This window comes from Onychostoma macrolepis, chromosome 25, assembly GCF_012432095.1.
Source record: "Onychostoma macrolepis isolate SWU-2019 chromosome 25, ASM1243209v1, whole genome shotgun sequence".
Classification (NCBI taxonomy): domain Eukaryota; kingdom Metazoa; phylum Chordata; class Actinopteri; order Cypriniformes; family Cyprinidae; genus Onychostoma; species Onychostoma macrolepis.
In genome coordinates, this window is record NC_081179.1 from 437,193 (window position 1) to 454,018 (window position 16,826).

The 16,826-nt window shown below is 36.7% G+C and overlaps 1 protein-coding gene and 1 long non-coding RNA gene across 4 annotated transcripts; one reads left to right on the forward strand and one right to left on the reverse strand.

Moving 5' to 3' along the window:
- Window positions 1-277: 277 nt before the first annotated feature.
- LOC131534540 (uncharacterized) lies at window positions 278-5,186 on the forward strand. 3 transcript variants are annotated; one of them, XR_009269370.1, is made up of 6 exons: window positions 278-408; window positions 507-728; window positions 1,015-1,258; window positions 1,348-1,373; window positions 1,963-1,976; window positions 3,860-5,186. It is a non-coding gene; the product is annotated as an uncharacterized LOC131534540 (long non-coding RNA). The 3 variants fall into 3 exon arrangements; XR_009269372.1 differs by lacking the exon at window positions 3,860-5,186 and adding an exon at window positions 2,174-2,950; XR_009269371.1 differs by having other exon boundaries at window positions 309-408; window positions 482-728.
- A 2,746-nt stretch (window positions 5,187-7,932) lies between these two features.
- LOC131534967 (serine/threonine-protein kinase/endoribonuclease ire-1-like) lies at window positions 7,933-15,966 on the reverse strand. The gene is made up of 9 exons (XM_058768116.1): window positions 15,938-15,966; window positions 15,319-15,365; window positions 12,980-13,519; window positions 12,431-12,588; window positions 11,712-11,932; window positions 10,882-11,057; window positions 10,626-10,737; window positions 10,464-10,552; window positions 7,933-10,163 (listed from the first exon to the last, which is right to left on the reverse strand). The coding sequence occupies exons 1-7, from the start codon at window positions 15,964-15,966 to the stop codon at window positions 10,715-10,717; spliced, it is 1,194 nt and encodes a 397-aa protein (XP_058624099.1). The 3' UTR covers window positions 7,933-10,163; window positions 10,464-10,552; window positions 10,626-10,714.
- Between the last annotated feature and the right edge of the window lie 860 nt (window positions 15,967-16,826).

The following is a 16,826-nucleotide window of genomic DNA, read 5'->3' on the forward strand; positions in this document are numbered from 1 at the left end:
TTGGAACCTTTAGCTAAACTAGACTTATTGTTCAACATCAGTGTTCTCATGTTATATAAAAAATAAAAATAAAAACCTTTAAGACAACATTAAAAAGGCATTTGTGACACTCAAGTAATGTGAAGTATTTGAGTAAAACGGGTTCAAGAAGAAAAACAAAAACTAGGGAAGGGACCTAATCGTACAACTCTGGAACAAACAAGGTTATATATTTTTAATAAATAAGTGTGTGTGTGTGTGTGTGTGTGTGTGTATATGTCAAGGTATTGTTCTCTATCATTTCCTGGACTTAGTATGTTTTGGCAACACCCTCTGAAAACCTCGAGGCTGATGATTGAATGTAGCGCGTATACTTGTGTTATTAATACTAGTTTACAGAGTGGAGGACAGCTGAGGAAACACTTGATTGTGAGTACTAAACGTCAATCAATTTCATTATCTGTGTGATCTTACAGCTCTCTGAAAGGTGATAGTCTCTCAGATTCTTTCTTTTTTTTTATTACTAGGCACAATGGTTTTTTGGGAAGATGTTTTGATCCTGATAAAAGGCACTCACAAAGAGTTTGACGAGATTCAGAGAAATGATAATGTCCCTTCTGATTCTGAAATTCAAACAATGATTGACAAGCTTGAAATGGGGGATCTTATTCTGAGGAGAATTGACAGACGCGGAAAAATGTATCATGTTGGGGTTTACACTGGCAGAAAGCGAGTAATTGATTTCACAGGTAATAATAACTCTTCACAATGTCCAAAAATCAGATATGATCATTTATATTTGTAACATAAGCAGATACAGAAGGGTCCAGAAGATCACTAAAATGTACTTTTTCTTTGTTTTATTCAAAATTCTTAAGCATACAGTTTATTGCAGGTTAAAATGTTTTGTTCTTTTAAAATCATGTATAATGTGGTCTCATATTTTTGGACCACACTGTATTTGCACAACTTAATGGTTGCTTTTTAATGTATTATTAATTAGACAATCCCAAATAAATGACTACTGTTTCACAGCTCCTGCAGATCCTAAGTTTCCTGCAGCATCTAAAGTGTTATGTTCATCATCATGTAAGGGAGGCTTAGTTAGCATGAAGAGTGTGAAGCACTTCATTGGACTGAAGCCATACTGCGTCTTACGTTTGAAAACAAGAAGACTGCCTCCAAATTTTTCTCAAGAGGTTCAAGAAATGATGGATTATGATGGAGATTATCATCTTTGAATAATAACTGTCTGCATTTTGCACTGAGACTACTGGGGGTAGGCAAAAAACTCCTTTCTTACGTCACATGCTCAGTTAAGTTTAATGATAGAAGTGGTCAATGATGTTTTTTTCTCTCTCTCTGCAGTTGCCATCAAGGCCACTTACATCCAGGTATGTTGCAATACCCAATCGAATCTAATATTTATTATCCCAAACGTACCTGTTGTAGCAATGAATATTACAACATGTTTATGTTTATGATATCAAGGGGTTATATCACTGCGAGGTATATGGAGGAAGTACAACATAGAATTTTCCAAAACACCAAATTATAGAAGAACAGAAAGTAAAATGTGGTACATAATGTGTGCTGTTCTTGGCTGTGTGTAGCAGCTTATGTTTTGCAGATCTTTCTGTAGGATTCCAATATTAGAAACAAGCTTATTATTTGTTTAATTCAGCCTGACTGAGTGGCAGATTTCAACAACTGTTTTATGAATCCAAACCGGCAGACCAGATGAAAGCAAAGATGATACTTTTTATTTTTTTATGTTTGAGGAGGGCCTTAAGATAGGCGTAAAAAAGCAGAACCAAAAATGGATTGTGTAGTTCTAAAGGTGAAAGAGTAGTAAATGGTTTTGAAAACCATTTGGTTGGCATTTAAAACTTACTTTATGAGTGGACCTCTGGAGGAATTGTTTTAAATATTTAAAGTTGAGAGACTTATCAATGCTGTCTGCTTCTTTCCCCTTTTCTGCAGGCAGCCAAATAGAGGTGAGATCATTTCCTTATTTTATTGGGGACGTATTATGCACCTTTTTACAAGATGTAAAATAAGTCTCTGATGTCCCTGAGTGTGTATGTGAAGTTTAGCTTAAAATAGCCCACAGATCATTTTTATAGCTTGTTAAAATTGCCACTTTTAGAGTATGAGCCAAAACGTGCCATTTTTGTGTTTGTCCCTTTAAAAGCAAATGAGCTTTTCAGAAGAGGGCAGAGCTTCAAGAGCTCATGCTCCAGCATACCTACAACAACACAGGACAATCTCATGCATATATGCATATGCATATATATATATATATATATATAATATATATATATATTGTGACGGATCGGTGGCCCTCCCCCTCATTATCATCACCACCCCGTCCCTTATTCGCCGCCCTTCACCAGGCTCCCGACGGGAGTGGGTGGATGAGAGGAGGGGCGTGGGATCAACGCAGGCTGGCGGCGTGTGATGAGGCACAGCTGGACTGAATGAAGCCTCATCACCGCCGCCGTTAAATGCCAAGCGCGCCTCTCCTCGAGAGACCGGTCCCTTCCCCCGTGCATGCACGCTGGTGTCCTCGTGGGTCCAGGAAGGGCGCGTAGAGGGACGACGCGCCACCGGAGATGTGAGCTGCAGACCCCGCGGTCCGGGAGAAAGCCGCACCCGTACGCGGTCGTCGGACCAGAGATGTCGGGCCGTATAAGTCCTGCCTAAGGCCGAGCAGGTGAAGAGGAAGAGCCGCCGCTCAGAAGAAGCCGCCGCCCCTCGTGTCCCGGCCAGAGCGGGAGCGCGTGCGGCCACCGGACTCCGCCCCTTCCCTGGACCCTTCCCTCCTTCTGGAACACTGCCCTCCTTCACGAGCCCCGCAGCACAACGAGGACACCAGATTCCCCCTGTTTATTTTGGACACTTCTTCCCCCTGGACACTTTTATTTATTGATTTTGTTTAATAAAAGCCTCTCCGAGGCCTGACGCCACACCCACTGTGTCTGTCGTTGGCTCCTCCCGTCACTATATATATATATATATATACACACATACATACACAGTGTCTTTTCCACTTAATTTGACACTTTAGAAAGTTAATAAAGTAGGAAGTTGTAGTTTAGGGTCAGCTTTATCTTTATCTTATTTACAAAAGATTAGAAATAATTTCAGTTTATTTATTTTTATTTATTTTTCGTGTTTAATATCAATATCTGTCAACACTTCATCACCAGCACTCAAACTGACAGTAATCAAAAAAGCCCATGGACAGGTTATTACTGACAGGACACGATATTCGGTAAGGGAAACGCAAAAATATCATGATATTTCAGATATATCAGAAACGTTATCAACGCTGTCAAAAACAGTATTTAACACTAGTACACAGATCTGTAGAACAAGTAAGTTACATACTGAAATGAAATTCAGTGAAATACGCAAACACGAGCCGTGAAGAAGTCTAGATGTCATTCAGTAGTACTTACATTTCACAAATCATGTTATAAACATTCATAAGAGCACTAGACAAAGTTATCAGCTATATAGCAATGGTTATTAATAAAAACTATAATATATTGTTGCATGAATAATAAACAAATGATAAATTATCCACCCCTAACTACAGTATTAAACATTTGAGGCAATAAATAGGGTCGCCTATGATTTAGAAATGATCATCCCTCCAAAACAGAGAAAACATCTTTCACAAACATCTACATGTCTGTCTCTTTTAAAGTGTTTAGTGTATATAATGAGTTGTACTTGATTGTTATTATAGCACAATTCTTTTTCTGACAGATGAAACCATAAAACAGATCAAATATTGGAGATTTTGGGAAACTGTAGTGAATCATACTGTACACAACATTATGTGATTGATTAACTTGTGTCTTTCTTCTAGAAGTTGCCATGGAGGATCTGGGGGAACGTTCTGGTTTCTTGAAGGAAAATCAATGAATCAACACGTTTGAACAACATGAGATATATAAGCATATATATATACACTGTCGCCGCTAAAAAGTATTGACACACATTTACACAACTAAATCATGCTTAAATATCTCTGAATTTCATGGCAAAAATCAAATAAACTGGCCATTTTGCAATTACTTAACCTAAATAATTAAGGTGATTTTAGATTTTTTTTAGTATGTTTAAATCAGTTTTCCTCAAGACAACACAACATGTTTATGTGATGCAAAGGCATTTATTTTTCAAACAGTTCTGGGAAATTGGTATTTCTGTTATCTCATAGTTATCTCATAGTTTGTGTTTTAGTGTACAATTGACAGGGGAAAAACTGTAACAGTGGAAACATTTTTAAAAATAATTTTAGAATATAAGAAATAAAAAAATTAAAGCATAGCATTCACGTTTCAAAAACGTTTTCATGAGCAACAGAAACACTTTTTATATACTGCTTAATACAGCGCCATCTGTTTAAGAATAAAGTTCAACATAAACATATACTATTTAAATACCAGTAACGTGGGGGTATATTTGCTTTTATCAGTGTTTTTTTTTTTTTTTTTATTAAATGTGACTCAATATAACATTGTGACTACAGTAAAAAAGAATTGTCATGTGGTGAATCTGGCCAGTCGTGAAACAGCTGTCGTCATCAGCAGTCGCTCTGAGAAAGCTGTGCCAGCTGTGAGTTCTTTAAATGTCTTTCTCTGTCGTGTCTTTAAATGCCAGGGGTTTAAGAGATGTTGTTAAACGCAAGGCCTTATTTTTATTTTCTAGACAGTTTGGTTCTGACTTAGTTTTTTTTCAAGAGTCTCATTCTAATGACAAAGATGTTAATTTTTGGAAGTCGCAGTGGGGTAGTGAGATATGGTTTTCTCATGGTTCGGAGCACTCTGCAGGTGTTTCCTGTTTAAAAAATAATTGTGCAGGTGATGTGTTGCCAGAGCATGTGAGCGAAGCGGAGCGGAAATCTCTTCACAATCTTCTCTGATGCATTTTGTCCATCATTTTATGCTGTCAATACAGGAGACAAACCAATGGGCCACTGGCTGCTCGCTGTCCCTGCGTAAAACAAATCTGTCAGGCCCCTTAAGTGCGTCGACCCACCAGGAAAATACCCGGTATGCCGATTACCAAACCAGTCCTGATCCAGAGTCATAGTCATATTAAAATGTAGACACTGATATACAATCTTACAGACTTGATATAGTACATTAACAAGGATTTGGTACAATTAAAATATACCCTATAAATTTTAATGTTATGTATTGTATTGACAACTCGTCAATTAAATATTTGCCATCGAATATTCTGCACACGGACAAAAACTATTTGTTTTTTGGGCTGGATGACATGACAATATATAACATTGATGTAAGTGATCACCCGGATTTAGACCTATTTTCATTTAAATAAAGTGTTTACAGGCACATTTGCTTTATGTATTTCCCTGGCGTTAAAATCACACACATAAATATCAGGAAACACGATTCCTGCAGCATCTTTGGTAAGTTGTAAGGAATACTATCAAGTCCAAAGACCTTTAAATTAAACTGATAATTGTTTGTTTTAAACAGTTTCCCTATTAAATTCATTCATGCAGCAGCTCTTGTGCCACTCGGTGCGGCTGTCGTGCAGAAAAGAAAAGAAGAAAAAAGGTACTATTAAAGTACAAGGAATTCCAAGAAGGATCATGTCCAACTTTAAAGCATGATAAAATGAAGTTTAGAATATGGCTATCAATTTGTCCGTTTAAAAAAAGAATTTTCCATTTTTATGTCTGAATTATTAATAAACAGGTCAGGTCTGCCCCAAAAACTCATCCAAATGTCTATGAAACCCGTGTTATTCTGCGGGCACCACCAGGGGCGACTCTAGGATTTTCATTTTAGGGGGACTCGGCCCCCAATGAGGGTACAAAAATAATAAATAAATAAATAGATAAATGAAATATTTTACTATTAGGGTAGGGTGGTATACTAAACTTGTTGCAGTATTCCATTGTATTACATAGATGTGTACATTTGAGTACTGAATAAGCCTTCCTGATCTCACACACACACACACACACACACCTCTTTCCTGTACAAACACAAAATTTTATTTATTTCTACTGTTTGCATGTCTAGCCATTTTCATATGAAATTTAAAGGGGACGGAGGCGATCACAAATTTGTGTACAATTCATGGAACTAATCACAACATTTTAGGGGGATTAAAACCATGACCTCTTCCATGGTCTTCATTATGAAAAATACCATTCAATTTGGGTGGAATAGGGCAGAAGGATGGAATTTGAAGGAAATCTTACATGTTTTAAAATGTTCTGTCAGTGACGCGCTGAGTTATTATGGACTCATGACTGACCAGCAGATGGAGACACTGATCAGGAAAAACTGTCACAAACACATAAAGCACAGAAACATATCTATTGTGACAGGTCTCCTGCTTTTCCTGACACTAGCTATGGCTAGCTGTGAATTTAACTTATGCACAATATATTAATAATAATAATAAATTACCTGTGCCTCAGAGCGAGCAGATGAAACACATTAAATGTGCTCATGTTGCTCGGGCATTTCAGAATGACCATAACAATATTTCAGTTGCTTTGGTACAATATCGGTCTGCTGTTAGTCAGGTTATGCCATCTCATATAGCACATAAGTCACATGACCTTTTTTTTTTTTTTTTATGTGCATGGAGGAATTTATTCTGTTTCCATCTCTGTTCACATTAACTCCTTTTCACACGAGTCAAAAACCACCTCAAACGAGCGTAAAAACATTTTTTGTGAATTAAGGACTTTTTACCCCAAAATTTGGAGTCTCCATTACTCGTTTCTGATGCTATACTTGAAAATGTGCATAAAAACAGGGAGTTACATTATATAGATAGATATAGACATCTATCAACTAATTGAGTAATGTGAATATGGAGAAACACAAACATTTGGTTCACCATGTCAGGGTTTTTGGACCTGCAAATTTGACAAACACACACTAAAAAATGCTGGGTTAAATACAACCCAGCACTGGGTTAAATATGGACAAACCCAGGGAATGGGTTGTTTTTTACCCAGAAGTTTGGGTTAAACATTTAACCCAACTAGTGGTTGAAAACAACCCAGCATGTGTTCTGTCCAATATTTACCCAGCACTGGGTTGTATTTAACCCAGCATTTTTTAGAGTGCAGAAACATATTTTCATGCAGAAAGGACCCAGTTATAATAATTAAAGTATATTTGATCATTTGAATGTAAATGTAGTTATCAGGCAAATATATTGACTGAAATGGAGTACTATTAAAAGTCAAAGTTCAGAAATGAACCTTTAACCTAGAAACTAAATACTAGAGACTGTGAGCAAACCAGACCTACTTAAAAACCTTGATAAGTGCTTCAAGAACATGAACTAAAGCTAATAATACAGTCACATCTGATCTATTCTCAGCATTTCAGACCTTTTTCAGACCTTTTATAAATGCTGACACTACAAACAGTGACAAATTTAAACATAATTAATCAACACAAACTGACAATCTAATATTCAGTTTCATGTGTTGCTGGTTGTGTTCAGTTTAAAACACGCTCATCTGAAAACTGTGATTTAAGGTGAAAGTGAAGTTGCACAAGTGGTTTTATATATCGACTCACAGAAACTGAGCAATCCCTGTGTCTTCCCTGTTTGTGGAGTTTTTGATTTAAAACAGATTCTGAATGGTGTTTCAGGTCCTGATCAACTATAACACGAGGAAGAAAGCGTTAGCTCTGGCGGATTCATTAGAAGAGTTTGAGAACATCACCATCAGGGAACTGAAGATGAGAATAGCTTATTGTCTTCATAAACATCATGGTTAAATATTTATTATCTACTTTTAAGAGATAAAAGCAAAATGTTAATGTTGACATTTTTAAGAGTATGACTGAAACTCAAGTTAAGAACATTCTTCAACTCATTCTGGACGTCAAAGAATGAAAGATCTGTCTTAAATGTTTTTATAAAAATTATAGCTTATAACAACCTTAAATATGTAACAGTAGAGAGAAAAATAAAGGAAACACTTGAGTTAGTACACAGACTCGAGTGCTTTATTGTTCCTGCACCGGGGATCAGGATCTGTTTTAAGAACTATGGGCTGAGGAGAGGAACTTACTTCAGCAGGCATGCTTTTATGTGCTATTACATCTTTACATAGAGTTTTAAGCAGCCACAGAGCATCCTTAACTTGGCTGCAAAGATACCTCAAATATTCACTCATTCAACAAGACTTTCAACTCTCACATTATATAACTAGTGTTTGTTATTATTTTTGCTTTCTTACCTCAGTTTAGCCTACCAGTATTTGACTTGCATCTTACTGTTATTGCTTATAATCATAATTATTCACTGTATGTTATTACTGTAAGAAGTCATCAAGAAAAATAAACGCTTCCCAGTTTAGTCAGCTTGCACTTCTGAATCTAATGTCTGATTTAATGCATCACTCAGTCTTTTTTTTTTTTTTAATTGGAGAAAAGGGAACATATAAAATAATAACAATACAAATTATAAACAAATAAGAACCAAAAAAAAAAGCATAGCTCACATTCAGTTTTAACAAATCAAGATATTACTGAAGACTGTATCATAGTGTTTTAAACAGGTCACAGACTTTTTATTTTTTCACAGTCTTAAAGTCAATATCAGAAGAATATCAGATATTTTTGTTTGTATGTGAAATTTTGCTAATAAAATAAAATGGTTAACAATAAATTCTAGACCTTTATTGCTTTTGTTTTCAGAATACAAGATAACATCCTTTAAAGTAAAGCAATAATTAATATTCATTAAACTAAATATAAACTCTGCCAAATTCATCCAAAACCTGTTTACACTTTACAGTCAGAAAATAAGACTTCATCACAATAAAAACAGCACACATCAGCGGATCTCGATATTAAAGAATCAGAAGGGTAAATGGTATGTAGAATTTTGAAGTGCAGTATAAAATGTAGTATTTTATTATTAATGCAGTGTTTAATAGGAATAAACCAGCTTGTTCCTGGTTATTATAAACCAGCTCTTCTCCAATCAATATTCTCAATTATAGAGTTACGGGGGAAAAAATTCTCTCTATGAGATATTTTTGCTTTTAAAAAAATATTGCAATTTTTTTTTTTTCCCTCAGTTAGCTCACACTATTAATTAATTTAGTGTTTGCTGTAAATCTCGGCTTTGCCTGCGTGGCGTGGGGGAGGGGCTCGCTGACGTCAGCACGCAAAGCCCCCAAACCCAGACTGAAGCTGTAAACAATAAAACCCAACCCCGTCCATCATCCATGCGCTAAACATGCGTTTGTCCGCGATGACGGCCGTGTTCGCGGTGCTGCTGTGCCTCCTGTGCTCCCTCAGGTTCCCGTCGATGTTCACTTCTAAGGAAGAGTCAATCTAAGGAAGCTCGTGATTTCTATCGTGGGACAAATGTGATGGCCATCTCTTTGACCATCAGTCTTGGTTACTTGCCCATAATTTGACTGTCTCCTTCCTGAATTGGAATTATCAATAAGTGTTCTTTTGTCTCAATGTTGCAAGCTGTTTTGTAAAAGAGACTTGCTGGTTAGGCTTTCTTCAGGATAGCTGGGGCTAGGAATCTGATTTATGACGTCCTGTTGGGCTTCTCTGGAATTTCAGCTCCTCAGGTTTCAATGTTCTGATCGAATCTTAATTTGTCTGACTCGTTCTGATCCTACAATATAAACCACATCACCATAGTCCAACACTGAAAGTCAACAGTTAACGAAAAGCTTGTTTTGTGATGTTCAGAGTTGATCTGAATATTTTGTTGCCTGTCACCATTGTTGAGGTTCATACGCTGAATCTTGATATCTGTGTGAGTATACATGATCCCATCCAAATAATTCATAAATATCCTTGAATGGATCAGATGTTTTGATGTCCAGTCCCAGTTTAAATCCCCAAGTAAAATCAGCTCTGAGTTGGTCCAGTTGTGAAGAAGATCGGTAAGTGAAGTGACGGTGGACGATAACCTCCAATCACAATGATATCAGGACCATTTGAAAATGATAATTTAACTGTCAAAAGTTCAAAACAGTTTGGCTTGCTGCTAGAATGAACACATATAGTGTGTCTTCTCTGCATTTTCAGTATTCCCAGTTCAAGTCTTTAGCCACTCTGTGTATACTGATAAAGAAGTCTGGGAAGAGAACAAATATCTTCTTTTCTTTAAAGTCTTCTCTGTTAAAACAAACAAAAGAAATAAGCTGTATTACCTGCTTAAAAATGTATCTTGACAAATTCTGCTTCTTGCTATGAGTCTCTGAATTTCATTTTATTTTTTACTTCCTCATGCTGAAATATTTTAATTGCAATTCTGCATCATGTTTGCTCTCTCAATTCAAATTCTAGAACTGAACTGGAATCTCAATACAATGGCGAAAAAGCCCTCTTAAACAGATCAATTTGACACTCATAAAAAGACAAATGACAGAAATAAAGATATAACTGAGATCTGGATGAACATTTTGTCTCACTTACGTATGCACTAGTTTGTTGCGCAAAAAACGCAGCAGGCCAAGAACGTCCCCCAGAAGCTTATTGTTAACATCTGGCCATATACCTGAAAGCTGAAAATAAAACATACAATGTTAAAAACAAACAGATTTTTTTATGCTCATACTTACACTTTCATTCACTTACCTTTGATTGCCAATCAAAAAAACTTTTTCCCTTTGTGACGTCCTCCGCAGTGTTGAAGAGCTTCCAAAGGTCATTTAAATCCTCACCCACTATAGCAATAATGTCTTTTCTCCTGAAGGACAAAACATGAGCAGGTTAAAGAACACACAAATCACATTTAGTTATGTTAACTACACAAATGCAATTTAAAAATACATTTAATTTAAGCAAAACACATGTATATTATGGTAGATATATATATATATAAATAACCTACTTCTTCTCATTCTCAATTTTAAGTACATCAAGGCCTCGTAAATGGTCAGCGTTGCTGTCGGCTCTCTTCCCTCTGTGTGCTCCTTATCTTTCATGTACAGGTCATGAAATTTAGCTAAAGTCTCGTATTTCTGAATTTCAGGCCTATCACCCAGCTTTCTAAGGACTGCATCTTGCCTGAAGGAAATAGAAATATTCAGTCTCTGAGCAGGTTCATTCAGCAATAGGTGTCCATTCAGAAAGTGCCTTTCAAACCCAGCGTACACCATACACATGTTTCTATGAGGTACGGTGCAGTGTTTTGAGCTTTAAAGTGATGGTTCAACAAAAAATTTAATTCTGTCATCATTTACTCATCCTCATGTTATTTCAAATCATTATGGCTTTCTTCATTTCTGTCTAGAACACAGATAATGTGAATATTCTGGCCACACTTGTCAATACATTGAAACTAAAGGAGGGCTGTCCAGCTCTAAAACGACAAAATGGCATCATAAAAGTGAACAGCACTGAACAGCATGACACCCTCATGAATAACGACAGAACTGTAATATACCAACCTAAAGAGTCCAAACTCTAGTAACAAGATCCTGGCAGTGATTCAGAGGAGAGTCGAGAGTAAACAGAAGAAACTATTTCAAGCATGCAAGATAAAGAAAGAAAATGTGAGTTTGCAGTGGAAAACCATGCATAAGATAGATCTCATAGAAGTAGGTGGTAAACATCATAAATATTCTTTCACGCAGATGAAACAAATACAATACACTAGATTAACTAGTTTACAGTGGCAAAACTGTAAGCTTCTTTAAAAAATTAAAATGTATTATTCACCGGTCATCATCCCAGAAGTAAGGGTGACCTAGGACCTCATCAATGGTCAGTCTTTCTGCCGGTTCTTTATTGATCATCCAAGCTACGAGATCCTCTGCTACTGTATCCTGCAAATCTTGAAGAACGTACTGCCCTGTCTTGATGTTCTCCTCACGATCCTTCACGTCCCCAAAGGGATGTTTCCCGTCAGAGAGGATGTAGAACACCAACATCCCAGCAACCTGCAATAAACAGAGCTTATAAAGAATCAACTTTCTGATTTGAATCACATTTTATCAGTAATATTTAATAAACAAATGGTATTTCTGTCATTATCTTCATACACTTTCTTTTATTAAAAACACAAATTATGAATTTTTTAAATAATATTCTGGTCTCTCGTTTACAAATAATAAAAGTGAATGGGGCTGTCAGAGCCAAAAAACTAATCAATCAATCAATAAAAGTATAATAGAAGTTTCATAATTGAATAAAATATCAGTATTTCTGCACTACCATTCAAACGTTTGGGGTCAGTAATTTATTTTTAAGAAATTAATATATTTTTTAGCAGGGAGGAATTTAATCAAGTTCAGTAAGGATGCTGAAAATTCAGCTTTACTATTATATTACTATCACGATTGTTGTTATTAATTTAAGATTTTCAGATTATAGCAACTTAAAATATTAGAGTTTAAAGCTAGATGATCTTTGCAGCTAATGCATGATCTTTTACAAACCTGGATGTCTGAGCTCTTCTTGTAACCTGTGTGTTGATTCAGGATCTCGGTTGCTTCCCAGCCACGAGTGCCAGCTCTAGCAGTGTGCAGCGTGCTTCTGCCGTCCTTCAGTGTGCGACTCAAGCCGAAGTCGGCCAGCCTCGCGTTTTCTCCTGAATCTATTGAGAGGATCGTGCAGAGTTTTTAAGTCACCTTGAATACAAAGTATAACATTACTTTGATAATCCCACAAAAAGACTCAGTAATATATGTATGTTTACATGCTCATGCACTACAATCCTCCTGCACTGTCCCCAGCCAGCTGCTGACTCACTGTTTCTCTTCACACATGTACAGTATTTATCTGAAGCACTCGTATAGTTTGTATAGTTTAGTTTATGTATAGGTAAACATTTTTATATGTAGTATATTTATAGTCAAATCTATCAGTAGGATAGTTGTGTTTAGGTTTATATTGTTTTACTTCATTGCTGTATGCCTGTATTTATGTAGCACTGAGGTCCTGTGAGGCACGACATCTCGTTCCACTGTAAATAAAACCTGTCATACCCATCAAAACATTTCCAGGCTTTATATCACGATGCATCACTTCAGCACGGTGAAGAACTTGAAGGCCATGAAGAATCTCCTCCACTATTTTCCTCAAAGCGGTGTCTTTGTCTTTTTGTTGTTTCTGACGAAGAATTTTCATGTAATCCTCCAGATCATATTCACAAAGCTGTAGTGCAAGATAATAAAAGTCTTCATCCTCTGCTAAGTCCACATACTTGACGATGTTCTTGCTCTCAAGACTTGAATCCTGTAGAAGCTTTAGTTCATTTTCAAAGTGTTTGGTTTCCTGTTGGTCCTTGATTATTCGTTTAATGGCCACTTCAGTGCCATCTTCCTTCAGGCCAAGATATACCGTGCTACTTCCTCCGGAGCCAATCTGGTAGTTATTACTTTTAGAGAAATGGATATTTCCAACCTTCTTCCTGGAGGGATCTTTCCGGAGCGCCTCTATTTTACTTCTGTATTTTACAGAGGATCGGTTCCACCTGATGATGTCATCAGGTACCGGTTTTTGATGGTCTGCCTGTGAGGATGACCCTGCAAAATCGATTTATTAAAGTTTAGTGTAAGGTTTGAATTAGGGTTGGTGTTCCTTGAACTGTTTTGAATGTAATTGTGATCAGGAACAACTTCATTATGGTATCTAATCAGAAAAAAATTATTTGAAGTAATTGCATGGAAATAATTATTTCACAATGTCACAATGTTTCAGAAAGGAGCAGTCAGTAACATAAAATGGGCATTAAAAGACTAAATAATTTGGTCACACTTTATATTAGGTGGCCTTAACTACTATGTAATTACATCAAAAAATAAGTACAATGTACTTATTGTTGTGAAATTGTATTGCAAAGCACTTTTGCTGCTATTGTGGTGGGAAACGGGGAGGTTAGGGACAGGTTTGGTGTTATGGGTGGGTTTAAGGGTGGGTTAAGGTGAAAGGGATAGGTCCACAGTGTAATTATAAATGTAATTAAAGACATTAATTACAGATGTAATTACAAATAGGTATTTTTTTAAATATAAATACAATGGAAAAACATATATGTACACAATAATTGCATTGTACCAAATTATTAATTTAAATGTAAGTACATATTAGTTAAGGCCACCTAATATAAAGTGGGACCAATAATTTAATTTGTTTTGTTTTCATTTACAAGTGATAGTCACAACTCCAGCCTTTCTGAGCAATGGAGCAGCCCTTTGTGCTACCTTGTGGTGACTTCACAAATGAGTTTCACATGAGACCGGCCTGTATTTCCGCCACATGTACGATTATCAGTTTTGATGACTTGCAATAATAAATAAAGTGTTTAAAATAGTAACAATGAAAAATGAATAAATGTTTCCAGTTTATGCAAGGAACACAAAAGCCCTGACATGAAGCGGATAAATAGAAAAACTAGTAGAGGTTTATTAGTCCTCCTTTTTTTTCTTTTTCTGCTAATGTTAGTGAAGCAAATGAACGGCAACAAGCAAATGCTGTCATGCGCTTAGCGGTCTTTAGATGTAAGGGCTTAGCTACATTTAGAAACTTGACAACAGACTTCAGCCACATAAATGATTGTAATAATTAATTCACAACATTTACCGTATCCTAACTGCGTGAATTTAACCAGTTTTTGTTATCTTTATACTAATACTAAAAGAAAAATATCTGGGGGACCCTAAATCTAAGTCTAATCTTTTTACGTTGTATGGGGGGGTCCCGGAAACCCTCCCCCGTGATGACGTTTAATTTCACGTCATTGCGATTGCGTTAACTCTCGCGTCGAGCTATTTCACCGCAACCATTAAAATACTTGATTTCTACAGCGACTCATTTGGCACACATCATTCTCGATCTATAAACCTTGTAGCGGTTTGTCTGATCAATGCAATTATTTAAAATTTGGCCACCGAGTGAAATGACTTGCCTTAAAGGGACTTTGGTAATAAAGTGTTGAGGTTTTCGATTTAATTCACTAAATTTGTCACGTCACTTATTGAATTAAGCATTCAGATCAAGTCATCCAGGCATGTGTAATCTGTAAACTCAGTACAGAGGACAGGGCTTCAGGTATACTGGAGGTCATTGCTGGTCACATACGGTGGTTGGCTGAATTTCTGGTTGTTGAGGAGGTCAGTCTAGTGATACAGTACATCACCTCTCACATTTCATCTCTGTTCTAATATTAATAATGCTCCCAACCCTGATCTGTCCAACGCTATGAACAACAGCATTGCACGGAGGTGTTTAGTCATCGCCACTGATAATCTTACACTAACTGTGGCTTATACAGTGAAAGTTATGAAAAACTAAATAGTTTTGAAAACCACTGATAAGACTGCACCTTGTTTTTCGGTGTGTTTCTCTGCCGTCTCTGAGATTTTTGTGGCTCTGTGAAGAGAGAGAAAAGGACAGAAGTAAAATATGTGACAAAATATACAGATACACGAAAGAAAATACTGTAAAGTATGTCTGCTTATGAACAATATGACCATAAATGAACAGTGAGATTCAGAAGTCAAGTCAAGTCACCTTTATTTATGTAGCGCTTTTACAATACAGATTGTGTCAAAGCACTTAACAGTATCAAACTGGAGGATAGAGTGTCAGTAATGTATAATGATAAGATTAAACACTCAATTTTCAGTTAAAGGCATTTCATTATTGAATTCAGAGATGTCATTGTCTAGCTCAGTTTAGTTTAAATAGTATCTGTGCAATCAAATCGGCGATAATCGCTAGAAATTAAGTGTCCCCAACTGAGCAAGCCAGAGGCGACAAAACTCCCAGAAAGCATTTCATTATTGAATTCTGTTATTCTCCTCCTGAGTCACCATTCACTTCTCTTATGTTCAGTCACCATAGAGAACGTGTGTGAGTGAAGAAATGTCACAAAGCCTCATGTGTATTATTTTTCAAGTGTTGTATGTTTATTGTCCTTTTATTCCACCCCACTGCGTTACTGTTTTCTTTGTTCAAGGTTATATTTCATATTTGTGTTAATGAGTAAGAAATTATTCCTTTTATGGTTTAATCTCGGTGCGCTCTCTGGGGAGACAACTGTCTATGCAAAGAAAAAAATGTGTAACGACTCAAAGACTGAAGATTTAGGACATGACTCCGTTTGTTTGACAGTTCTTCACACATCCGTGCAGACCACTGATGACCGAGACGGACTGAGAAGCAATCGTTACTGAACTGACGAGGAACATGAACTTTAATAGAAATAGGGTTCACGATCACTCAGCATTATTACACTGGCTGCTAGTAAGCCGTGTGTCTCAGTGAGCGCAGTGACAGTGACCGTACCGTGTCCTGCAGTGCTGTAGCTGATGGTCAGTGGAGCTGTGAAGGTGTTTCCAGCGAATACAGGAACATTTAAAGTTCCTCCCGTCCCAGCGTTCACATTAACACTGACTCCAGTGCTGCTCGTCTGAGCTGGAATACAGAGACATTCATTACATTTCCTAAATGACAACTTCAACATTACTGCTTTTCAGTCCTTCATTACCGTCCTCGAGTTTCTGCTTTTTTCTTTCGGGCTCACCTGTGTCACAATCCTGCTCACCAGATGCCATCGTCCTTCACCGACTCGCTGCTGCTGGACTGGAAGAAGGTTTTAAATCGCTCTAATGTCACCAGACACTTTCCAGAAATAAATAAGCAACTATTTGAAAATAAACAAGTAAATAAAATATAGCAGCAGTTATAGAATGAGTTATTAAATGTCTCTGTGTGGATGTATTATTCACTATATTTAAGGAAACTATATTAGTAAACTCATGGCAAGGCAAGTTTATTTATATATTTCATATACAGTGGTAATTCAGTGTCCTACATGTCTCAAGAATC

Excerpts from the sequence above, each read along its gene's own strand:
- LOC131534967 (XM_058768116.1), bottom strand. The coding sequence starts at position 15,966 with ATGAAATATAACCTTGAACAAAGAAAACA. Across the intron at positions 13,520-15,318 it reads GAAACACACCGAAAAACAAG|GGTCATCCTCACAGGCAGAC; the intron begins GTGCAGTCTTAT and ends TCGATTTTGCAG. Across the intron at positions 11,933-12,430 it reads AGAAGAGCTCAGACATCCAG|GTTGCTGGGATGTTGGTGTT; the intron begins GTTTGTAAAAGA and ends TGTTTATTGCAG.